Raw genomic sequence first — 25,355 nt, 5'->3', positions numbered from 1 at the left:
TGTCTGGAACTAGCTTTGATTGGCCCAATGAAATTGATGAATATTTGAGTCAGCGACCAGCGTATACTGTTTTAATCTTCGGAAACTGGAGATGATCCTAAGCTGCGGATTACTAGAGTCATTGTATTAAATATTCGTCAATATATTGATATTTTTATGTATCCGTGGATCATGTGAAAGGTAAATCGATGTTTTCATATTAAAAAATTTGATAAAATATAAAAAATATTCGATAATATATACATAATATAGATTAATTGTTTTTTTACTTTTTTTTTACTTATTAGAAATAGGAAAATGTTCATTTATATTAAATATTTTTTTTATGAATTTTTAATTTATCCAACTTTTACAAAAATATCTATCGATATTTTCTTGAAATTGAAATCTCAAACATTTGCTTCGATATTTAAAACTTTGATTATAGGATTCGTTTCATTCTTAAATGAAAATTAACATTTGCATGTTTCTGAGTGTTTTAAGGTTTTAACTTTGAAATTTTAAAATCCAGGAACATTGTATTTAAAATGATAAAAACTTTAGTAAAAAATATGATTACAAGTTATAAAGTCATTTTATTTTTAATTAAATTTTGTTAAAATTTAAATAGGTACGTGTAACCTAACATATTATAAATTATATTAATACTGTAAAATAATTAATTATACAAAATCTAATACATATATGTTAATAAATTACTAAACATATTCCGAACAATTTTTTAAATTAAGATTCAATGATCTAATCTGCCACCAAATACATATTCATATAACCAATCAAATGTACTATGATAAAATTTTAGTCCTTAAACTTTAAAAACTATATTATAAGTCTCTTGGTTTGATAATAATTTTGTTTCTGATTTTTTATTTTTGAAAATCAAGCTTGTAAATACTACTTCACATCTATGATATGTATTCCTTTGTTTTGTTGTATGCTTCCCCAAAACTTAAAAAGCATCAATAGATTTGAACTTTTAATATTGAAGCAAAGGGTCCAAAGGACACATAGTCGGGAGCGAGCCAGATTTGAAAATGAAAATGAGAGGAAGCAAAAAATAGAAGGGAATAAAACATAGAGGTCAGTCCTTTTAGGAACACGGCTCAGGACAAAATTAAAATTTTCTTGCTTTTTAAATAGCAGATAATATGAAATGAAATATGCGTTTGAACCGTTGGACTACAAACGCAAGTTGATTTTTCCTGTCTACATTTATAAATATCAACAATAATAAAAATGCCCTAACACGACTTGCTTACAAATGGCAAATGCTTCAACTTGAAGTTGCATGAGAATTTCCCCACATTTTTTGCAAACAAAGGGCAAGAGATTGATCCCACCAAACCCAAAAGAACCATTCAAAAAGGAACGGTGAAATTGAGAAACCAAGAAGAAGAAAATTTTGCATTATTGTATTGCTGCAAAAAAATAAAACCGCATTCATTCTCTTTATAGTACATCATGTGAGTCGACCTCTTTTAAGAAGCAGATTCATTTCGTAGAGATCAATTTAGAATGCTAAACTGATCTGAAGAAACCCCCTCCCGAACAAATGGGGGGAAATAAAAATAACCAGACAAAATTCATTCTCTCATACAAAGGACCTATAGAGACACCGCCTTTGATCATTGCGAAGAAGCAGGAGCACATTCTTGAATTGCTGTTGCTAGCTTGTTCCGATCGTCCTCTGTTTTTAACCGGATCAAGCATGTGCGAGCCACGACTGTATCTTTATCGCCATTATCGTTTGCATCGCCTTCACTCTACAAAACCGAAGAAAATTAATCAGCTGCAGATGCCTCTAGGAAATGCTATAATATGAAAAGCCTCGGAGGAGGAAAAAAAAGTGAGAAACAGTGATATATAATGTACCAAGAAGCTTAAGACCGACCAAAAAAAAAATGATGAAGGTGTTTCATGAGACAGCTTCAAATAGAATAATCAAATGGACGGCAATGATTCCAGAAGGGAATATTATAGGTAGAACATGAGATAGGAACTTGAAACAACATCATTTGAGAAAGCAACAAACAAGATAGCTAGAACTAGAAGGCAACTTTTAGGAATCGAACATGCTCAATCCTGATTTGGCAACCAAACGCTACTTCTTCTATCGGGCATATGAAGCGCCCAATTCAACCGACTAAAATTATACTTCGATATGTTGATAATCAGTATGAAGATAATCATTACCGAGGTATGGAATATTGCAACAAGGGAATTCTTTTGTGTATTTGTTTTGATCCCTGGATAGAGCAAAGCATTCAGAAGCAGTCTCCCCACCTACCAGTACAGTATTCAACACATCGTAAGATAAAGGAGAAAAAGAAAAGGAGAGGTCGGTATAGCTGGGATAAGCAAAAGCCATTATTTGAACGACAAAGATTAAGGATAATGAACCATACATCATTTCGAATTACTATTGTTGGTTTGGATTCCTTTGTACCCTTGCTGACACCCTCCTTACATTTGATGGAGAGCTGCCCTGTGCCCTTATCTTTCCATGCATCTTTATCGGCTGGATCGGTTGACTATACACAACAGACAATGTGGTGTCAAGAATACATTAACTAAACCGGGTCCAAGGAGCACTAAAAATTAAGAAACATAAACAATATTAAACATGATGCAAATAAAAATAACAGTAAACAGAAGGAATATACCATCAACAGTGAACTTTCTATATGGATTACATTTTCTTTCCATTTTTATTTTTTCTCAAATTCATAAGCACTCGAGATGTTTTTTCCATTCTTACTACTTCACAAATTCATCAGCACTCGAGATGATTTTTCCATTCTTACTTCTTCACAAATTCATCGGCACTCGTAAGACAAAGTCCGGCCAGCAGATCATGTCAAACAAATTATATACAGGAAGCTAGTGCTGTGAGCAAAACATAAGAAATGATGATTGAATTCAAAGCAGAAATGAGAGATCTGCGTTTCTAAGCATTGTGTGAGGCTTGGTAGTCTCCACAGCCTAAGATATCTCCTAGTCACTACTAATCCACAACTGTCTTCCTCACCTGTGACCTGCCCCTCCTAGATATTCCATCAGCGTTGGCCCCACATCCTCCACCAACAGTTCTTTTCAGCCCATTATTCTTGCTACTTTTCAAACATTGCTCCAAAACGCATTTACATCAATCAATCTGATTATCCATCTTTTTCCCTCTTGAATTCCCAGAATCAATGCCCCAATACCAATTGATACAAGCCAATCACAAGATAACTAGACTGTATACAAAATGAGAGATATATAAGCTTCCAAGCATTTCGAGAAGCCCAATATTATTGACAGCCTAAGATATCTCCCCTATAGACCTACTCACCTACCCATTCACTGAATCACGACTGATTTCATCACCCACCATTCCCATATATTCTATTTATTTACCACTCTCCTCACAGTAAGAAGTGTCATAATACCAAGTCAAGACGTATCTAACCCGAAAAAATAATAATATCACAAAAATTTAGAATAATATTTTTTTTACAATGCAAATAATTAAGAGCATGCTCAGAGGAAAATAGGACGACTTCCTGTGTTTCCTAATTTCATGTGTAAAAGAGTATATTTAAGTTCCATTTTTCACAAATAATACCTTCACATAAAGCTTGCACTTAACTTCATGTACTACAACCACCCCTTTCTCTTCAGACTTCTTCACAGATGGGCTGCTTGGCTGCTCCACGTCATTTTCTACATTCAAAATAACGTCTCAAATTAAGAAAATAGCACTTAGTAGGACGGAACAAAGTGAAGTGGCACTCATCAACTGAAAAAACAAAAGACATTTGCTGCACTCATAATTAAGATCCTTGAAGACTTTGATCTCATAGGATGCATTATTGGTTTCTTCAATTTCTAAGGTCTTAAACAGAAAATTAGTAAAATAAATTAGCAAAGATCTTGTATGCAAGATAGATTTACTCGGTCCGATACAAATTTAGTCCAACTCTCTTTTTTTAGGGGGAAAAAAAGTCAAAAAGCAGTTTATACAGAACATACAGTAGATTATCTATAATACTTTTAGCCATTTGAAGCTCAGTATTTGAGAGTTAAGGACTGCCAATAACCAATTTTGTCAACATGAGAGTCAACAACTCGACTTTTTTTTTTTTTATAAGAAACTGCACTTTCATTAAGATAAATGAAAAAAACTACAAAAAGAGGGCATCAACAACTCAACTCATTTATCATTCACAAGTCTGTCATCATTGGTGCAACATTATACATTGGGTGGAATTTTACGTTGAAATTGGCCTAGAGGTTTATTGAACTATAAATATTAAATATAAACAGAGTAGCTTAGAGAGATGATACTCAATCTTGAAATAACCAAAAACAGACTTGAGCCCAAGCATCTCACCGCCATCCACGTCCTCTGAAGCTGGGACTGCAATTTGACCAACAGATACACCATTGGCGGGAACTGAATTTTGTAATCCTTGCCAAGGGAAGAGAAAAGGAGAGGTGTTAACTTAGTACCAAACCAATGAATTGTGGGATAATTCAATACGAACTACAAAGCAAAACATGTTACTTTTAGCTCTCTAAGCACTTGATTATAACAACGGAACAGAGAGACAGGTCCTCAATGTTAACTAAATGTAAAAAGATCATGAATCACTTGGGAAAAATTGGGCTAGTGGATAACAAAGGACATGATTGTTGTTAGTGTTAATATGAAGAATTTATATAATTAAAAGAAATTAGTCCTAGCCTCACCTAAAATATAAACATCAGGGATTAGTGGCACAACAATAAAATGTAAATCTCTCTTTCTTTCTAAGAAAAAAAGGTAAATCCCTCTTTTGTAACAAAATTTCTCTAGTTACCAAATTTGTTTTATATCATGAAAAATAAAGCTCACTTATAAACAATAACACCTCAAGGAACTGAAGCAATGGGCAAATCTGGTTCCCAATTTCCTTTTCCTTCGTTTCCTATGTTTCTTCAAGATGTAGCACTTGGAATACCAAATAAAGAGCTAGCAAAAGTAATGTTACCAAATATGATAGGGGCTTGATGGTTGAAGAATGCACCAGATGTCCAGGATGTTGCAATGCTCGTGGTTGCAATGCTAGTAGGTGCAAAACCAGTTGGTCCTTGAAATAGTTTTACATCAGTATTCTTGCGCTCAAGTTCTGTTTTCTTTTCAGTTGAAGGAGATCCAGTCGCAGGTGAACTTTCTGCTTTAACAGCATTTGCTTTGAGCCACTCGACAATATCACTGAACTTTTCCTTTGAATAAAAAAAAAATTAAAGCAAGAATTCTGAATTAATAAATAATTTGGATATGTAACTCAAGACAATTGGTGAGAAATTCAATTTTAGACACCTTAAACAAATGCACTCATGATATGCAATAAATTTACAGCAAATAGAGCTGGGCAATTCTGCCCTATCAAAAAAGGGATGAATACTTAATAATCATTAAGTAATTCTTAAACAAGTCGAATTTATTTTCAATTGTGTAAAAGAGTTGCATGTCCCCAAATTCACCTGAAGGGCATGGTAAATCCATAAAACAGGACATATCAATAATAAAATAAATAAAATAAAACAGAACGATACTTTGGGAACACTTACCATAATACCTGACGCGTGAGAAAGGTAATCACGCACACCATCTTCCCAAAGTTCATCTGGATGATTGGTTAATTGTGTCTGCACCCAACTGTACGTAAACAAAAGTGTCAAAACCATTGAATATCATGGGTATGGCATCCCACGTCTCAACACTTCCAGAAATCTAAAACCATAAAGAACCATATAGCATCTAGCAAGTACAACTAACTGCTAAAAAGTCCAGAAATGCAATGCATCATAAACGAACATGCAAGATAACACACCAAAAATCCATCCATATATATAAAGAGAGAGAGAGAGACACACACACACACACAGAGATTAGTTCTGTACCAATGATTTCAATTAAATGTGATCAACGCATGCAGTTAAAAGTAATGAAACAAAAAGCAATTTCAAATTATGGTATTCACAAGTTAGACCTTGCAAATTGAGTGTTAAGTGCTCTCACATGCTGCCGAGAGGACTCGGCCCGGTGCGTATCAAGTGTAGGTGTTTTTGTCTTCTGTTGTTGAGATGGTTCTGCCCTCTGAACATCAAATGAGGATCCCGCCAATATTCTTTTGTTACCAAACTGCATAATTTTTGTGAAAAAGAGGAAAACGCATTCAGCTTATTGGGCATCATGTTATTTAATGAGGAATTGCTCCATTACACAATCCAAACTTCAAAAAAGGGACGCTTGGAAAAAAAAAAGAATAATAATAAAAGTATCAATAAAACCGTCGTTTATTGACTCCCCGTTCTATAGTTATGGAAAATAAAAACAACCAACATGTAAGAAAACTGGAAAAGGCCAATACAAATGAATGAATAATTCGAGCACAATAAAGAGGCAATAAATTGAATCCCCCCCCGGGGGGGGGGGGGGGGGGGGGGGGGGGGGGGGAAGATTTAAACACTAAAAAAACTTGTTGTATTCATGTTTTCTACCGCTCATATACTAATAGCAAAGATTGCCATTCGCACCTAGAAAGCCAATAGATGCAAACACATAGCACCAACCAAATCAAACTAATTAATCCTACGGAACTATTTCTACTTGTTAGAACCCAAAGATCGGGGAAGAATGCTCGTTCCTAACTTTACTCTTCCTGGCTTCATAATAGCCATCAAACAGGGCCACATAAGTATAAAATTCAATGAAGCAAAGCACAGTCTGTACAAATTTTCACCCGGTTGATTATTCTATAAGGTGCCAAACATATTGAAAAATTTAAGCACGAAACGAAAAGAAAAATTAGGTTTTAGGAAATTAAAAAGAAAATGAAAATTACAGAAAAGAGAACATACCACAGAATCATAAGTGTCGGGATTCGAGTCTGATAAGCCGGAGCGCTTGGTTCCTCTCATGATTTCAACAAATCTTGTAAAAGCGAAAAAAACAGTGAAAGATTAGGGTTTTCCAAAAATTACAACTTTTTTGCTTCAGAGTAGCTTGCTCAAAAGAGGAGAAAAGGAACGTTTTCAGAAGTGGGGAACTGAGATTTATGAATTAACAATAATAATAAATTATCAAATGCATAAACGTGGGCTGTTAGATCATGTGCGCAGAAAACTTTCAACTGGAGCCGTTGGATCTGTTCGCCGCGAAGAGAAAGACCACGTGGTCTTCGCCTTCGGCTTAGCTAAGCTGTTTGTCTCTTATCCAATGTGGAGCCCACTTGCTTGTCTGGCCCACCAATTTAGCCTTTTAAAGCCCACAACGTTGGCCGAATATCAAACTTATTATATAAAACATTATTTACATATATAGTCTTTAAACTTTTATCATAACTTTTAAAGATGATCCAATAAGTCTATAAAATTTTTAATGTTGTATATAATAAGCTTCTAAAATTTTTAAAGTGTTTACTGAACTTTCAAATCTCGATAATATTTGATAGTTTCTAAAATTCACAAATATGTTAAATATAAATTTAAGATGTAATGATTTTAAGACACAAAATCCAATTTTGCATCTAGTCTATAAAGTTTTTAAAAAAATTGTTAATATGATAACAATATATTATAAAGACCAATGAGACACGAATTTCTTCAAAGTTTGAATTTAATAAATAAAACTTGTAATTTAACCGATTAGAATCTTCCTGGGTAGTCATTGTATTTTCAAGAATAAAATCGAGTAACAAGATGGGGGAAAGGAGGAAAAATAATAATAAGCTGTGGTATAAATATTCTGTTTCTTTTTCCGATTTTACATTAAATTTCAGTAACAACTTTGTAAACAGAAAAAAGGGAAACTAATAAGCACTAATGCAAATTTCAGGTATAAATAACATCTACAACAGCTCCTTATTGATTGACACTAGTCACTACAAGAACTCTCCCATCTGCAGGACTTACCCAAAAAAAAAAAAAAAAAAAAAGGGAAAGAAAGCAGTGATATTCAAATCAAACCAATGGCCTTTTCTCTTCATCTTCTGCATTTCCCTTACCTAACTGGCTCACATCTACTCTATATGACGATTTTTTCTCAACAGCATGAGAAATTGCTGCTGCTCTTGAAGGCGATTTGTTGTCTGGTAACATCTTCATTATAATTCCCATGGCTATAAGCAGCAGCCCGCTTCCATGTTGTTCTGTCATTGGCTTGGTAAATATCATGTATGAGAGTAGGAGAGTGACTGCTTTTCTTGCTGTTGTTATCTGCACGTATCAATAAAAGATCAGTTCACATTTTTCAGGTCAATGAATGGTAAAAATCCCAAGAAAGATAAACGTACCATTGCGGTTGTGGCAGCACCGAAAATGGCGATGAGGGACAAAACAGATACTTGACCAACAAATGTCGCCATGGCTTCAAACACCAAGACCCCGTAGACGTATGGGTGCTGTGATATATTTAATACGAAGTATAACCATTAATTAAATGACTAAGCCAGAGTAATAATAGTCCTATAAGAAGAATCATGTCTGATTTTATATTAGAACAATGGGCATAGGTTGACTAAGTTGCAGACAGGACATTTTCTTAGAACATAAAGAACTAATTAAATGGATGTGTTGACTGTTTAAATCGTTGACTTATGAGGAAAGGCCGGCACATAACAAGGATTACTTTATAAAGAAAATGATAAATAAAGAGAAGCAAATTGGCAAAGAGTTTGATCAAGTTATTTACTTCAGCACAAGAAGTCCACGCTCGAAACAGCTCCCCCGTTAACACCATTGGTGCTACTAAGAAAGGCAGGCCAACCACGGTCGAGCAAAATAACATCTCCGTCTGCCAGAGAGAATACCGAAACAGTATATCAACAATTGAAAGAACAGAAACCACCTTTTTTGCAGAATGTAAACATTTAGCACTCATTCTTGAACGAATAGAATACTGAGAAATGATATTGAGAAGTTATATCTTCACCATTGCATTTAAGAACCAAAGAGGATCAAACTTACCTGTGTGGTATCAGGATTCATTGTAAAAATGGCTTCCTGCAAATTTCCGAGAAAGGCGTCCATAATAAGAGCACCGCTTATCATAACAACACCTAAAATGCTGAAATTTGGAGAAGTCTGTGCATCCGCTAAGGTGAAGAGGATTAATCCAATCACTAAAAGAATTGCAGAGATGTACTCTTGAATTGGGTATTTCCTTCTCAAGCCAGGAATGAAGGCCCCCATTAACATAACAGGCAGAACCTGAAGTTTACAAAGTAAAAGGGTCAATCTAAAATCTCAGAGTGATGTTACCGATTCGATTCAAAGACTAATCCAGAGGTAAAACCTAAGCATATCATCTAAAATCTCAACAGTTTCTCCTGTTTGAAAACATGCCTTGGTAGATTTGAACATAATTTGTGCTGGATAGTTCAGAAAGGCCAAGGAGCCCTTGGTTAATCCATGAGATCCCATAAGAACAGCAGAGAGCTTCACATATGTCTTCCATGGGTTGACCATTTGCTTGGTCGTGAAACCTTGGAGATAAATAAGTGCCAGGTAAACAAATCCTTGCACAAATGTGAAATACCATCCATAACTGCAGAACTAAAATTGGGTAAGAAAAGGATTTAGCATAAACAGACAGTTCCATAGAGATGGAAGAAAAACTCCATACAAACAAGAAGATGGATGAAATACCTGAATTTAAGACGATTATAAACGTATTCCTGAGAACCAAGAAAATAGTAGTATTTTGTCAATATCAAACCAACTTGGTAATAGAAAGTTGACCAAATCATTAACCCTAACATAAGGGATGCTAACACAGAAATTCAGGACTACTATCTATGGAGAATCGAATTTTGAGGAACCATTGTTTTCGGAATACGAAACAGAAAAACTCTCAGCTCTCGCCTCAGAAAGTGAATTGACAATGATTCAAACGAGTACTGTTTTATAGAGAGAATTGGATTTCTGAATCATAAGTTTCGTTACAATAACCAACTCGATTTCCATGTTTCGAAAGTTTTCCTGCATACGAATTAAAGAAAGAGATACATACATCTTCTTCCACAGAAAAGCATGGAAATCAATCGAGAGCCAAAAACAGAACCAGCTCCAAGAATCAGCGTTTAGAAAAGAAAGCAAAAAAGAAAGAAGATAGGAAACAGACCTCGCAAACGCCATTAACAAGGTAGCCGAAGAAAAACCCAGAAGAACAAATGAGAAACTGCTGCCATTTGGGGCGATCAGTGAGGGAAATCCCGAAGAGGGACCTGGCTTGATCCTCGTTCTTCATCCTCCAGCACCGTAAACGCTAAAACGAAGAAAACCCAAACAAGAAAACAGCAAACCGCGAACAATAACTAAGACCCACAGCCACCCAGATAAAAATTTGTTAATTTGGAAAAGGGGCGGCTGTTACATTGGGAAGAAGAAAGGAATCGGAACAGAGGGGCTGTCTCCTTTTTTTTTCTTTTTCTTTTTTGTGTGTTTCTGCAGCTCTCGCGTTGACGTGGGGTTGAGTTTAGGGAGAGAATTTGTGAAACGGAAAGCGTTGAAACGAAGGGAAGAAGGAGAAGAAGAAGAAGAGGCTTAAGACACACGAAGAAATAGAAACGATTGCGAATTGCGAGACACTTGGAGGTGGGCCTCTCTCTCTCTAAAGCTCACGGCAAAACGAAGGGAAGAGAACTGGGAATTGGGATGGTATGTGAAATTACGGAAATGGATTTTTAGGACGAGGCGTGTGACGTGTCGCTCGAATTGCCTTCTAGGAAATTACGAAAACGGGCTCGCCTGACAGAAGTCATGGGATTGCGCTTGGCAAGGGCAAACTGTGGATTATTTGGATTTTATTTTTGCCCAAATTTAAAAGTTCGGCAGCCGCCTCTGACTGTGATATTGCATGACCGAGTCACCGTTACTTTGGAAATTGCGAATTTTGTTTTCAAGTTTTATGCTAAATATGTAATAAAATGGTCCTATTAATCCTTCTAATTAAAATTTATGCTAAATTACCAAAAGGAAAAAAAAATGAACTATGAACTTTGTCTTTTATTTTAAAAATATCTTTTATCTTTTAAGAATTTTAGTACTAGTCTTGATCATTCCTAATCATTTCAATAATACTTTTTGACAAACATTTGTTAAATTTTGAATGAAAAATTGACCTGGCAAAATAAAAAACGATATTACAGTTAACGTGGAAGTTGGATTAAGTCGAGAGAACATACTTTAATGTTTAGTTTTTTTAGTACAATAATTGACGATGAGGGATTAAACCTCCGATCTTAAATCGAATAAAGGTGTCTTAATTATTAAGTTATGCTCATGTAGACAATGTTAAAATTATTGATATTCGGTATCATTAAGATAATATATATGGATGTATATATGCTAAATAAAGCAATATCATCGATTAATGATATTAAAAATGGTCAACCCAAAAATGCAATGGATGTCTATTCTATTCAAGTATATTTGTGCCAATTTTAGGTTAAAAAATAAGATAAACATCTGATCATGGTATCAAATACCTGTCAATACGTCGACGTGTCCATCAACATTTCTATGTATCCATGAGTTCGACATCGATACAAGGGGTAAATCAATATTTCCATCCTACTATAGAAAAATTTGACAAAATATGAAAAATATCAACAAAATATTATTAATATATACATAATATTAATATTAATCATCCTTAGCTTATTTAAAAATAGAAAAATATTTATTTATTTATTTAAATATTTTTTTCCAATTTGTTATTTTATCTAACTTCTACAGAATATATATTGACATCAACAATTTATTGATATTTGTATGAAATTGAGATTTCGATATTTAAAACCTGTTAGAGTGAGTTTCTTTACAAATCTTTTAATTTTTTTTTTTTTAATCACACTAGAGATGCAAAAAGTCTCTATCAATGGTGGAATTCCCAAATGGGGTAGAATATTTCACACACTCTGGTCCCCAAATAAAATAATAATTATTATTATCAGTGCTTTAGGATGATGGTTACGTACTCGTGAATATACAATTTCTTTTTTAATTAGTTAAAAGTTATAAGACTATGTCATACCACATTTGTAATGGGAGAAGTAAATTACAAATTTAGCATTTGTACTTCATTTTAATTTGGTAGTTTGATGGAAAAAAAAAAAGTACCCATATGATTTTTAAAACCCTTCAATTTAGTCTTTGACTTGAGTTTAAGCTTCAATTTGAAGCTTATATTTTAATTATAATTCATCCATCATTTATAAACTATTTTTTATTCATTGAAATCCCATTCATTGTTCTTTATTTTTTATTTTACCATCGAATTATGCTCGTTTTGACAATTTTTTTTTTATTTGAGATATATATATATCAATTACTATTGAACTATGATTGTTAGGGTCGCTTTGACAAATATTACTAACTTATTATCATGTAAATAAAATACGTATCATGTATTTGATATGGTAACGTGCTCTTTAATGAAATGAACGATTTGAGAATTATAAACTATAAATTGAAATTTTTAAGATAACAGTATCCTAGTAGAAATTTTTAAAATCAAGATCAATTAACAAAATATTAATTTAACCACGAAAACTGTTTAAGGGCCGATTTGCAATCTCAACCCAAATGGACGTCTTCAAGTCTAAGTAACCTGAATTTATCAATTATATTTATAAATATTTATTCTGCATACAATACAATTATTTATATGCTTTATTCATTCTCATTTATATAACTATCCTCACTATTTTTTCTTTATTTTTTTTAACTACACACTTTTTTTTAGTTCCACAATTACACCATTATTCACTTTAAAAATATACAATTCAGAGTAAGATGATAATATAGACATATGTTAATTATCATTGAACTACGTAAACTATTCTAATGTAATTTAAAAATAAAAATAATGATAATATAATAACGATTTAGCACATAAATAGAATTAAGTTTCAATGGGTTACTCATTATATGTGATAATTTAAACCAAAGTGTTGGCTTTTAATTGGTTAGTTTGAGAAAGTTGAATGTATTAGGTTCAAAATTAGTCAATAATGCAAATGAGAAGCAAAATTAAACTACCGTGTGATTGGATCAATCTTTTCTTTTTCATTTTCTTTTCTTTTTTAACCTTGACTTTACATTCCAAATTTGCTTCTCAAGTCCGCCCACAGCGTTAGATAACTCCAACCCAATCAAATAGAAGGAAAAAAAAAAGGTTGTGATAGCGTGATTTCGAATCGTTTTCAATTTAGTCTCAATATATAGATTTTTTTTTTACTTCTGGACACACTCGAATCTGGATCGACACCCAAAAATCTCTTATCACTGTGTCAATATCTGTTGTTTATACAGCAAGAAGTTGTATTTTCTATTTAGTTGATTATATCAGCTAAATGTATTAGATATTAAGGTTGAAATAAAAAGAATTACAACAAAATGGCAGATTTTTATGGGGGTAAAAATTTTCAGTACCATTGCATTCGATTGAATCCAATTATGCTCTTTATTTTTTCCTTCTTACCTTAAATAGAAATGTTCTCAAATTTATTATTCTAACCTTCTTGACCATTCCTTCTTTAATTTACTATTACCTTAGAATTCCATTTACCCCCATTTTCCACAATATTTCATATGTTCTGGGCTTAAATTAAAGGGGTTTCATATGATTTTTATATGCGATTACAACAATAATTTTGTGTGTGTTTTCTTATATTATTTATTTGGACCGATCTTCTTTTATCTTGGGTATATTATATAATAAGAAAGAAAGAATCTCAAATAAGAGAAATTAAACGATTGAAATTTGAAAAATAAATTGAATATAATGTACTGCTATGAAATCATGGAAAAGATATGCGATAAAGAATCACACGACTAAGAAAAATAAAATAAAAACAACACCAATAAAAAACGGCATATAATTAAGATAAATAGGAAAACTAATATTAAAATATAACATGAATATATCTTAAAACTTGAAAACAACATTAACACCAAGTTATCGTGAATATATAATTTAAAATTAATCTCCATAAAAAGATTAAAATAATCTAAAAAAATCAAAAGTTGAAGATAACACGAATACATAATAAATTTATACTCTATCCTTTAATCGATTAAATAAGTTTCTTGAAGTAAGAAAATAAAAGTCTTCATTAATGTTTTAAAAATGAGTTTTAGGTCAAATAATATAAAAAGAAATAATCTTGTTATGATACCTATATGGATGCATTAGTTGCACCTACCGAAATTTGAAATGCAAAATAGGTATATAATTAAAAGTTGAGGACAAAAATCAAATGTAAAAATTCTTTCTCCATAACCTCATTTATATCTAGTATAGATAACAAATTTGTCTTAAATAATGGATATTTGTCCCATGATAAAATATTTTGAAAAAAATGACACGAAGTTTAGGAATCTATGTATTAGTAATATACTTTTCTTTTTTTAATAAATATTAGTAATGTCTTTTACATTAGACATATTAGAGCAAGAGATTTTGTATTCAAACCCCTATATTATTATTTCCTCCACATTTAATATTGATTTCTATTTGTTGGATTGTGTAAATTTTCAAGTGCACAAGTGACCGGGACTTTATCCTAATCTAACTTCTAAATTCATGGGTGATTTATCGTATTTAAAATCTTTGTATTGATTTATTAATAATAAATTTTATATTATACTAAAAAAAATATTTTATATTAGCTATATTTGTGATATATTTGATCAACCATACAAAAATGTCAAATAAATTATATACGAGGGAAAAACAATTACCATTTTCACTTTTCATGCAACAAAATTTGCAAATACAGTACGCAGTTTAGGCACCAATTTCATAGAGAATTATGAAATATATAACTTCAAAGCTCAAAAACTAGTCAGTAGCCAAACCTACTTGCCGCCCTAATATGAGTGATAATAATTTCAATTCAACTAAAATTTTAGGCTTTTTTTTTAATCCATTATTAACAAGTAGATTTGGCTGCTAATTAGCTACGAACTTTTTTTTTTTTAAATGAGAGAAAATAAATAAATCGAAGCTAGCAGAGGTCAATTAATAGCTCGTGGAGCAAGGAAATCCAAACCTCAGCTTCCAACTCCGACGCCAATTCTTCCTTTTCTCCGGCGAAACTTCTCCACTTTCCGGCCTTCTCCATTTCATTAACGTACAAACTCCGCCCCTCCGCCACCTCCCATCCCGTCGTCATCAACGCCGTTCCTCCGTCGATCCAATCTTCCGTCAATTTCAAAACCTCTGCCTTAAACTCAAACTCAAAATCACCTCCTCTTCGGCATCCGCTCTCATCCGCCGTCGATTCGATCTCCTCGAGCTTCTCGTGGAAGAAATCAAGCAGCAGATTCTCCGTTCTGACTATGAAGCATTCCGATTTGATCCTCGATTTGACGAGATTCAGAATTTCCAACGCCCTCTCCTCCCTCTGGTGCTCTGTTTTTGATATCAAGCAGAAATCGCGGCGAAGCCCTAAATCTGCGAATCGCTTCTTCAGGTCCAGTGGTTCCAATTCGGCTCCGTTCTCGAATCGCCTCGTCTTCGGCGGATTCTTCTGCTTCTTCCCTGTCATTAATCACAAAACGCCTTCAGTTTTGGTGTTCTCTGCAATTTTTAATGGAGAGATTGAGAGAAAGAGGAGAGAGAGAGAGAGACCTTCGATGAGGTGAAGATTGCAGTTGAAAGATGAGGAGATGTGTTGATCTTCGTCATCGAAAGGAAAATCCAACACCGAAACTGGACTGAACTGTTCTTTCTCTTCCTCACTCCGCCATTGCTCCTGCAGTATTCAAAATTGAAAGTTAAAACACACAAATGGTTAATTGTTAATATTATTCACTTCAATAACAACAAAATTTACATTACGATAGATATTACGAATTCTATTATTAAGGTCCGAACAATTTTATATAAACTTTGTGTAACTTACGTTATTTTCTAAATTTACAATAGAACAGCATTAACTTGAAAGTTTGCAACCAAAACTAAATTTTACTACATATGATGTAGCAAATAAATAGAAAGGTAGTACCATACTTTATTGCTTGTAATTAATAAATAGAGTGTACTCAAAAGAAAAAAAATAAATAAATAGAGTAATTAATTATCAGCACTACATTTATTGAACTTGAAAAAGGATCCTAAAGTTTCAATTGTTTAGAGGTGTTTCCTCCAACACTCTTGCAATTCAATTAATTAAGATTTAAAAATCAGTAATAGAAAGAAAAGTTTTAAAACTTTCTGTAATTATATCCCCTAAGTTAAGGCCTAGTAACACTTTTCATGATTTAAAATTTAATAAATTGTGATATCTTTAATATATATATATATATATATATATATATATATATATATAGTGACAACTTTATCATAATATCAAAATTTTTAATCTTGATAGACATACATGAATAGACGACATTTATAAATGAAAATTGTCACAAAAAAAACAAAATTTGTAAATTAATATTAATACTATGTGCCCTGAGCAACAGACCAAGTTAGATCAAAAGAAAAAAAAAAACAGGAATGCCATAATTTAAAATGAAATATAAAAAAAAACACACAAAAACAAGAACAAAAAATCGGAACTATAGGCAGCCAAAATCCCCATGATTTACTTACCGACACATATACAGCCAGCAGATGACAGACCAATAATTTTAAAACACTAGTTTAGTAGTTTTCCATGGAATGGCATAATGGTAAATAAACCCAGAAACGTTAAGAAACTCAGAGGACGCGATCTAGTATCGCGTGTACCATGATACCAAAAGGCTCGCAAGTCTGAAAGCCGTAGATGCCGCTGCGTTGAGACACATGGCGAGATCGTAGACCTCGATGAACTCGAATGTATTTAATTTGCGTGTCTCTGAGTCGCACCCTAACCTTTCCCAAGATATACCCCACACGTGAAATTAATGGAGTCCCAAGGTCCAGCTGTATTTTCTCTATCTATTATTTATCTACGCAAACTCTATAATTTAATTCTATGAAAATTTCAAATCATAGGTTCCCCGTTTTTTAGAAAAATATTTCTTCAGTCCAATTTTGTCACGCTAAAAACTAGTATTTAATTAAAAACTATCGTTAAAAATTAAAATCAGAATTTAATTAATAATTTTAGAATTCAGAATTAGTTTAGAGTATTGGCAGTTGGGTGGTTTAAAAAATGAACGGCGGAGATGGAATGAAGAGATCAATCAGGAAATTCTGACCTTAACGATTTCCTCCCGATAGGCAGTGGTAGTTGCGGCGTCGGCGGTTGTTTCCTCCATGGAATCTTTTCCGAACGTTACGCCTTCTCTTTTGCCGATGAAATTTTCAGGCGAATCCTTAACATCTTTGACGGCGTCGTTTTCGCTGGAACTCTCGGAATTACCGCTGGAAGACGGTATCATCTCCGAAGCGAATTCGCTCTCCGTCCAACTGTTGCTGTTACTGCAAGAACTGATCGAGTTTCTACCGGCGACGGCAATGGCGGTGCAGGCGGCGGAGTCGGAGCGATTCTGATGACGAGGCGACGGCGGTTCTTTCTCGTCGAGAAATTCCTGAAACGATTTCCACCGTCTGGTACAGGAATCAACCGTGTCTGCTTTCTTCCAGAAGGCTCTGAGAAGCAGTTTCCGCGGCAAAAACGGCTTCCGATGCCGATTTGTGGGGGAAGGAAAGGAAAATTGCTTGAATGCTCTGACGACGGCGCCGGACGCCTTTTGCAGAGTGGAGATGGTGGAGAGAGCGAGTTTTCTGGAAGCGGTTCGAGAGAGGAATCTTGCAGGTGCGGAAGAATCCTTCACTTTGAGATCGATCTCGAGAAGAAATCGGACGGTGGTGGTGCAGCATTGGCGGCGTGGAAAGGATCGGAAGCCATTAGAGGAAGAAGAGCCGATTTCATCTCGAAGATAATCCTTGAGCATGAGCGACCTAGATTTCGCCGCCACGAGGCTCCAATCAGAAGAAGACGCCAGCGCCATAATCAATTCAAAAACGAAATCAAACAAAATCGAAAACTAGAGAGAGAGAAACAGAGGATTTTGAATTTGTAAAGAACGATGAGAGAGGAAAAAAGTAGCAATTAAGGAGACATGGATGAGTAGTACTGGAGTGGAGGGTGGAGCATTTAAAGCACAGCGGAGAATGGGTATGGAAAAGGAAGAACCAAAACTTCCATTAATTTCAGTGTCTTTTAGAGAAAAATGAGAAATTGAGGGAAATGAGGTGAAGATCTCAAGGTAGAAGAAAAAGCAGAAGACAGAGTAAATTTATATATAAAATAGAATAGAACAGAGGAAGACGAAGAAGAAGGTTGCAGGATGGTTCTTACTGTAAGTGGGAGTGCGAGTGGGAGTGAGAGTTTTAAATTTTTGAATCGGAATTTTTTTAATGTGGGGGGTTTTTGAATTTTACTGAAACAACAAGAAAACTAATATATAAATATGTAAAAAGAAAAAAATAGAAACAGAAATTTGAAAAATAGGGCTTGGTTGGACGGGGTGAGACCCGTAGTTGACCTTCTAAATCAGCACTCTCTCTGACTCTTTCCACTCTTCACGCGCCCCACCACGTGTGCATGCATGCTACTATTAAATACTCTTCCTTTTCTTCTTCTTCTTCTTCTTTTTTTAACAATTATTTATTTTATTTTTTATTATTTCCTACTGTTTTGTTGCTTTCTTATTATTTTTTAATATTCCAAATGAATTAGTAGACGTAATTTGAAAATTAAGTACTTAATTGATAGTTACTAATTAAATATTATTAACTAATTTATTAATATATATGTTATAAATTTTGTATAATTATTATTTTATATTTAAATTTAACAAAAATAAAATAAATTTATACGTGGAATAATATATTTATCAAAAAACTATTTTATTATTTTTCTGTTTTTTAAAGTTTTAAATTCAAAATTGAAAAACAGTGAAATTTTAAAAATATTGTTTTAGTAAATTTGAAAAATAAAATAGATTTTGGATTGCATACCCAACCAACCTTTAAATTTTACTGTCTATTCTTTGGATTTATTTATTTTTATTTTATCTACTTTATTATTATTATATTTTTATTTTAAAAAAGGTGCACTTTTCATAAATTGGATGTTTACGGTCTAGTTTTATATTTTCATTGTTTTGTTTTTGTTTCACCGAATAAAGTATTTAATGAGGGCACTTGATCTAGCTACAACCAAATCAAACTAATTATTCTATAAAATAGATTTTAAAGTTAAATAATAAATTTGGGCTGTGTGTCTTAAACGGTGTAGCTTAAGAAATTTCTAAGAAATCTTTAGACTTCAATCGTATCGTATACTTAAAAAAGAACTTAAAAATAAGTATCTCAATTTTTATTCTTGTATTATTAACAAATTAATTTTTTTTTTTACGATAAATATAGGATTGGAGATTTCAACTTCAACCTTAAAAATGTCTTTACTGTTGAGTTACAGTCAATAGTATCTAATAAATCTCTGTCATCAACTTTGTTAGTTTAGTGCCGATTTGTTATATTATCTTTTTTTAGTACACCATGTAGGAGTGGGAGATCGAATTCACAACCTCTTGATTTAAGATATATGTCAATTATTGAATTATGTTTGCTTTGGCTATATTGTTTAATGATTACGTTAGAAATCAACAAAATGAGCATGTCATATTTGTGTTAAACAAATCAATGTTAGGAACCTATTAGATAACAAATGAAAAAAAAATTAAAGATAAACTTTTTAAAGTATTGAAATTAAATAGATAAAACCTTAAGGACATTAATACTTGTCACTTAATATAGTTTAGCGATTTAAAATATTTATATGTTCGATTAAAAGGTCGTAGGTTCGAATCTTTCCACTTCCACCTCGTATTTACTAAAAAGATCCCTTGATACTTTAAGATAAAACCTATAATTTAAAAGGAAAGGTTTATGAATTTTAATATGGTTTTCTTTTAGGTTGATTTTGGACGTATTTGGACAGTACGTGTATAAGTAAGTATCTCATAATTAAAGTTAAGTAATTAAACGATAAATTTAATGGCCAAACCCGATGCATTTATGATCTTCAACCCATCCTCAACAATATTAATGAACACATGTTTTCGGGTATATGTCACTTTTTAACTTTTTAACTTTTTGCTTTTCTTTTCTAATTTAATTTATTTACTTTTGTTTATTCTCAACACTTTATAAATTGAAACATGCGTATAATGTAAATATTAAATTATTTTTACTACCCATTTATTGATTTTATTTTTCATTTGCTTCATTTTTTAAAATTCCTTAAAGTTTTAAAAACTTAAAATTGTTGTATAAGAAAATTATAAGTTAGTTTCAAAATTTGACTTGGAATTGAAAGATGTCTTTAGAAACTCAATAACAAGGCAAAAAAATGCAAGTTAACAAATTAAAAAAAAAAACAACTTTGAATCACTGTGAAATTGTAATTATATCAACTTTTTAACCTCCAATTTTTTTTAGTACAACACTTCTCTTAATCTCCCTACTTTTTTACTTATTTTGTTGGGACGTTTTAATATTTAGACCTCGTTTGATGATGATTTTTTTTTGTTTTAATTTTTCAATTATACTTCTCTTCTTCACAATTTTCTTCCTGTACTTTTCACCGTTCTTTAAAATATATTTGAATTCGCAGCCAAATTTAAATAATAAAAACATAGATTTTGAAGACGAAGTAGATAAAAAAAACACATAAGTGAAAAAGGAGTTTTTATAAATAATTTAAATTTAAAAAACAGTAAACTAAAAGCAAAAAAGCTCTAAATATTATGCTTTAGTCTACAAATTTAATGTCCAACCAAAAAAGAGAGAGAATCTTAGTCATTAGATCTATTCCAAAACTCAATAACGAAACTTTAAGCAATTATTGTTTACATTGGACACTTACTCATTGAGTGAATAAAAAAGACACGTCACATCAAATTTCTATTAAATTATGACAACAAATATGTTTATGCAGAAGTTTTGCACAACGTTGTTCTATGAACCTAGCTCGAACCCGATCCTTGGCTCGACCTGAACCCAAGAGTGAACCTGCACAAGAGGGTAAACCCTCCGACGCTCAAGTCAGTATAGATCGAACTCCGTATTTAGTTCGAGGTGAGATTCGATACCTGAGCGTGAAATGAGGCCCTCTATTTATAGGGGGTGGATCCGACAATACTCACGACCGACGGTTATATGTCTTTTCTCATGTCGAACCTGTCGGGTTCCGAGCAGATCGAGCCCCGGCCAGGTCGAACCTCGGCATCTATACTTAGCCTTTTTCAATGGGCGAACCCGGTCTCCTCGGCAGAGCCGAGGTGGACCTTGGTGATTCCTTTTATTTAATTCTTCAACCACCAATAAGTGTCCTCCACGTGTCCTAGGTATTTTTAGCCCCAAACAAAATAAGAAAAGTATATATCTTTTAATATAAAGTTTAAGCACCGACGTATAATAAACAGGAAAATATATAAAGCAAAATATGATGCATTTTACCATATGAAGTAGAAATGTGTGAAAAAGACTAACTAGATGAAATAGGGCCAACTCCTCCCACGTGGCATTGAATTTTGATGGGGATGTAGCAAAGAAGAAGGGGCCATTTTATTCATAAAAATATATTCATAATTGACCCACAGAAATTCAAATATTAGACCAATGGGAATAGGGGAAAGAAAAAACGAGGACCACACTTGTCCAATCCTTATGAATGATCCATCTTGTGGGTCAATTATGTCTAAATTGGCCCAAAATAACTTGGGTTTTTTTTATTTGTAAATATAGTGTAAATAAATAAATAATAATAATGATAATAATAGAAATATAATCTCAAAATAAAAATTTGAAAATGGTAATTATATCTATATCCTTAATATTAGTAATATATATACCTAAAATGAAGTACATCACTAGTATATTTGATATATCGATAAGAAACTTACTTTGTTAAACTAAAATCTTCAATTTAGAGAAGATTATTCAATGATGTATCTAATATGAAGTATATCGTTCATAGACTTATCAGTGATATATTTCATATTCAGTATATTAGTTATATAGAACCATATATATTTCGGTATATTAGTTATATAACTTATGTACCTAATATGAAATATATGAGTAATAAGGATAAAGTTGTAAAATAAAATGAAAATATGATTAAATTTTTTTATTTGTCATATTCACACCACCAAAAAGTTGTTGATATACTTGTAAATATGGTAAATATCTTTTTGCAACCCATTAGTATTTTTTTTTATCAACGGTGGGTTCAAATTCACCTTTTTTGTGTAATATAATTTTCCTTTTATTTTGTTGTTGTTTTTTCTTAATATTTTAATTCAATAATGTGCGGAAATAAAAATTGGAATCTCCAATTTTTTGGTCGAGAGGAAACGACGCGAGCTGGGATTTAGAAAAATGAATGGACAAAAAGTCGAAATAAGGGTCACTAATTCCTCATCTTATTGGGGCACAAAAAATTAATCGACATCTCATTGAGATAACCTTTTCAATTTGAGTTCCAGCATAACGGGGAAGTCCATCCAAACCATGCAATCCAATGATAAATAAGAGGAGAGCAAAGATGCGCGAAGCACAGGCAGAACAAACACAGATTAAAAACCATTTAAGTACTCAGAAAAGAGATTAATAAAACATTTAATACAACATTATACGAAAAGGATAATTCCAATGAATTATATCGCAAATAATTTATAGTATATATAAAAGACACAAATAGCGAGGAATTTTTTATACCAATTTTATCATTTTAATTTAAATTTTGTCTCTATTATTTGATGGCAATTTTGTGATTCAAATCTCTCACTTAATCTTCTCAAATTCGTTCATTAATTCTCTCATCAATTTTCACTCAAATTAATCTTTAATTTTCACTTTCTCAGTCAACACGAACATAATTAAACAGTAATTGACATATACTTCTTCTCTCGAGGTTGGAGGTTTGATCCCCATATATTCTTAAATTCGCTAGTATTATTTTCCACGAGTTAAAAAGGTATTTTTCCTTGGTCTACTCTCCCCGTCTTCATGCACCAAAGTAAATTCCACAAAACATCGATTCCAAAAGGTTTTTCACGAGTTAAGAAAAGTAAAGGTAGTTGTCCCGGGTCTACTCTCTTTCTGTATTCATATATACCAAAATGAATTATCTGAATCTCTCACATTCATCAAAAGGCCAAACGGCAGGATCTTGATCGAGTCCATTTGAATTTTTCCAACAAAGTGACGGTTTTGGGTTTTGGTTCTCTCTCACATATTACCCACGCGCTGCCGCTCCAAAATGGACTCCAACACATAAAACGGGTTTCTTCTTTCATTCCCTCATATTTCTTAATGGATAAGTTCTTTGACCGCATACTACCCTTCGCTAATTACTTAACTATCCAATCCAACTTCGCTCAAATAATTAAGGTATTTATCTCTGATAAAAAAATCACGAGTTCAAACTCCCACATTCACATGTTGTGCCTTAACTATTTGAGCTACTGCCAAGTAGACACAACTTAAAAATAACTAGTGAGTAAATTTTTAATATATCAAAACTAAATATACCACATTTTGAAATGAAATGCAATCAATTTAGACATGTCCCTATGTTCCTCGCATCTTCATTTCGAGTAGGAATATAATGTTTACCTACTTTTCTATAAGATATAATTTGTAATTTAACCATAAAAATAAAAGAATTGATATTCAAAGAGCGAATTATCGAATTATATAACTTCTCTTATCTTTATTACAATATTAATTGGAAGAAAAAACATTACAAAAAATGCGCGTCATGATTTTGAATAGATCATGTACGACAGTTGATACTTGATACAGTGCCAAATCTAGAGACTAAAATTATTGTTCAAATAAAAAATCGTAATTACATACTATTACATTCTAATATAAACCTTGACTTCCTCGAACAAAAGTCCGTACATTTGGGTGCTGATTGGTTGGTTTGGAGGTTCTAAAAGCTCCACAGCGACATGTCATCACTCATGTCCACGTCACCCCACTCCACGTCGTCATGCATGCAAAAAGAAGGAGGAGAGAGAAGAAGTCCCTCCGCCATGCTGGCAAGCAGCATCGGCATGTTGGACAAGGCCTCATCGTCCACGTAAGCCGGAGGAGCTGGCTCCCACCTGGCGGGGAGTTCTCCTTCTCCGCCTTCCAAAACGGCGTCGTCCTCTTCATCCTTGCACTCATTGGCCGCCCGAGCCGCCGCGTCCCGGATGACACTCGGATCAGTAGACTCCGGAATGGGAAATCGCCACGCCGAGTCAGCAAAGTTGAGGCAAGCCGACTTGCCTCTCAACGCGAGTGCCGCGACGTCGTGCGCACGCGCTGCCATCTCCGCCGTCGGATACGTCCCGAGCCAGATCCTAGACTTCTTATTCGGCTCACGCAACTCGCACACCCATTTATCGTTGTTCCTCCGCCGGACCCCCCGGTAAACCGGGTGCCTCGTCTCCTTAAAAACCCTCCGCCCGGCCCGCCGCTTCGGCCGGCTCGCCGCCAGTATCACTTCCTCATCGGAGTGCGCCGCCGGGTGAGTAACCGGCGTGCCGGCGTCCGACCACGTCGACGATTCCGACTTGTCGCCGTAAGGAAGAGGATCGGAAAATTGACCGAAGAACATATCCATAAAAGTAAATTCCTTGTGTTTTGTTTGGCTGAATTTTTCTTTTTTCCTTTTTTGGTTCTGAATAACTGAGACTGAGATTGAGAAAATAGGCGCGTGTTTTAAATTGAAGACTGGAAAACTTGTGCGGACGGGTTTATATAGTTTGGGCTGTAGGGAATTAAACACGTGCTGGAGAAGCGAAATGCACACGCAAAAAAGTTAGAGAGAGAAGAGGGGGTGGGACAAAGGGAAATAATAATTAATTAAAACGGGTTTCTTTTAAATTCGTTCTCTTTTTTGAATTGGTATTTAAATTTATATTACAAACTAAGACTCATATTACTGAAAAGGCAACTACAGGATATGATTGACCGGTTCATTGACTGTGTAATTAAATTTAATTTTTAGTTCAATTTTGAGGAAATTATATAAATGATAAAAATAAAATGCATTTTAAATTTTTTATTTGGATAAAAGAACCATTACGTAGGAAGAAACAAAGTCAAGTTTGTCACATTTTTTTCAAAAATTAAAAAGTATTATGCTTTTTATAATACATATAATATTTTGGATATTTAAAAATATAGGTATTGTTTTGATAATCATTTTATTTTTAATTTTTGCGTTTATATATATATATAATATATCTTTTTTACTGTTTCATTAATAGTTTTTTCACTTAAAAACATATTTAAAACATAGATAAAGTTT

The 25,355-nt window shown here is 33.2% G+C and overlaps 4 protein-coding genes across 6 annotated transcripts; all 4 read right to left on the bottom strand.

Annotated features, from left to right (window-relative positions):
* Positions 1 to 1,392: 1,392 nt before the first annotated feature.
* Positions 1,393 to 7,086, bottom strand: LOC111025936 (Pleckstrin homology (PH) domain superfamily protein). 3 transcript variants are annotated; one of them, XM_022303861.2, is made up of 9 exons: positions 6,892 to 7,086; positions 6,021 to 6,172; positions 5,599 to 5,686; positions 5,052 to 5,250; positions 4,376 to 4,453; positions 3,608 to 3,705; positions 2,406 to 2,531; positions 2,194 to 2,283; positions 1,393 to 1,763 (listed from the first exon to the last, which is right to left on the bottom strand). In XM_022303861.2, the coding sequence occupies exons 1-9, from the start codon at positions 6,949 to 6,951 to the stop codon at positions 1,626 to 1,628; spliced, it is 1,029 nt and encodes a 342-aa protein (XP_022159553.1). In that variant the 5' UTR covers positions 6,952 to 7,086; the 3' UTR covers positions 1,393 to 1,625. The 3 variants fall into 3 exon arrangements, with proteins under 3 accessions (XP_022159553.1, XP_022159552.1, XP_022159554.1); XM_022303860.2 differs by having other exon boundaries at positions 5,016 to 5,250; positions 6,892 to 7,084; XM_022303862.2 differs by having other exon boundaries at positions 5,016 to 5,250; positions 6,050 to 6,172; positions 6,892 to 7,058.
* A 653-nt stretch (positions 7,087 to 7,739) lies between these two features.
* On the bottom strand, positions 7,740 to 10,669 carry LOC111025224 (UDP-galactose/UDP-glucose transporter 2). The gene is made up of 7 exons (XM_088126153.1): positions 10,154 to 10,669; positions 9,679 to 9,707; positions 9,376 to 9,577; positions 8,998 to 9,240; positions 8,723 to 8,824; positions 8,325 to 8,432; positions 7,740 to 8,247 (listed from the first exon to the last, which is right to left on the bottom strand). Exons 1-7 carry the CDS (start codon positions 10,277 to 10,279, stop codon positions 7,993 to 7,995), a joined length of 1,065 nt encoding a protein of 354 aa, XP_087982279.1. The 5' UTR covers positions 10,280 to 10,669; the 3' UTR covers positions 7,740 to 7,992.
* Positions 10,670 to 14,744: 4,075 nt separating this feature from the next.
* On the bottom strand, positions 14,745 to 18,385 carry LOC111023420 (uncharacterized). The gene is made up of 3 exons (XM_022300852.2): positions 17,230 to 18,385; positions 15,671 to 15,794; positions 14,745 to 15,580 (listed from the first exon to the last, which is right to left on the bottom strand). The coding sequence occupies exons 1-3, from the start codon at positions 17,983 to 17,985 to the stop codon at positions 15,045 to 15,047; spliced, it is 1,416 nt and encodes a 471-aa protein (XP_022156544.1). The 5' UTR covers positions 17,986 to 18,385; the 3' UTR covers positions 14,745 to 15,044.
* Positions 18,386 to 23,791: 5,406 nt separating this feature from the next.
* LOC111025993 (dehydration-responsive element-binding protein 1E) lies at positions 23,792 to 24,763 on the bottom strand. Its single transcript, XM_022303955.2, has one exon. It carries the CDS (start codon positions 24,663 to 24,665, stop codon positions 23,988 to 23,990), a length of 678 nt encoding a protein of 225 aa, XP_022159647.1. The 5' UTR covers positions 24,666 to 24,763; the 3' UTR covers positions 23,792 to 23,987.
* Between the last annotated feature and the right edge of the window lie 592 nt (positions 24,764 to 25,355).

This window comes from Momordica charantia (assembly GCF_013281855.1).
Source record: "Momordica charantia cultivar OHB3-1 chromosome 6 unlocalized genomic scaffold, Mcharantia_2.0 BLBB01000006.1, whole genome shotgun sequence".
Taxonomy (NCBI): Eukaryota; Viridiplantae; Streptophyta; class Magnoliopsida; order Cucurbitales; family Cucurbitaceae; genus Momordica; species Momordica charantia.
Note: the sequence above shows the minus strand (reverse complement) of the source record. Positions and strands in the feature narration are given on the sequence as shown.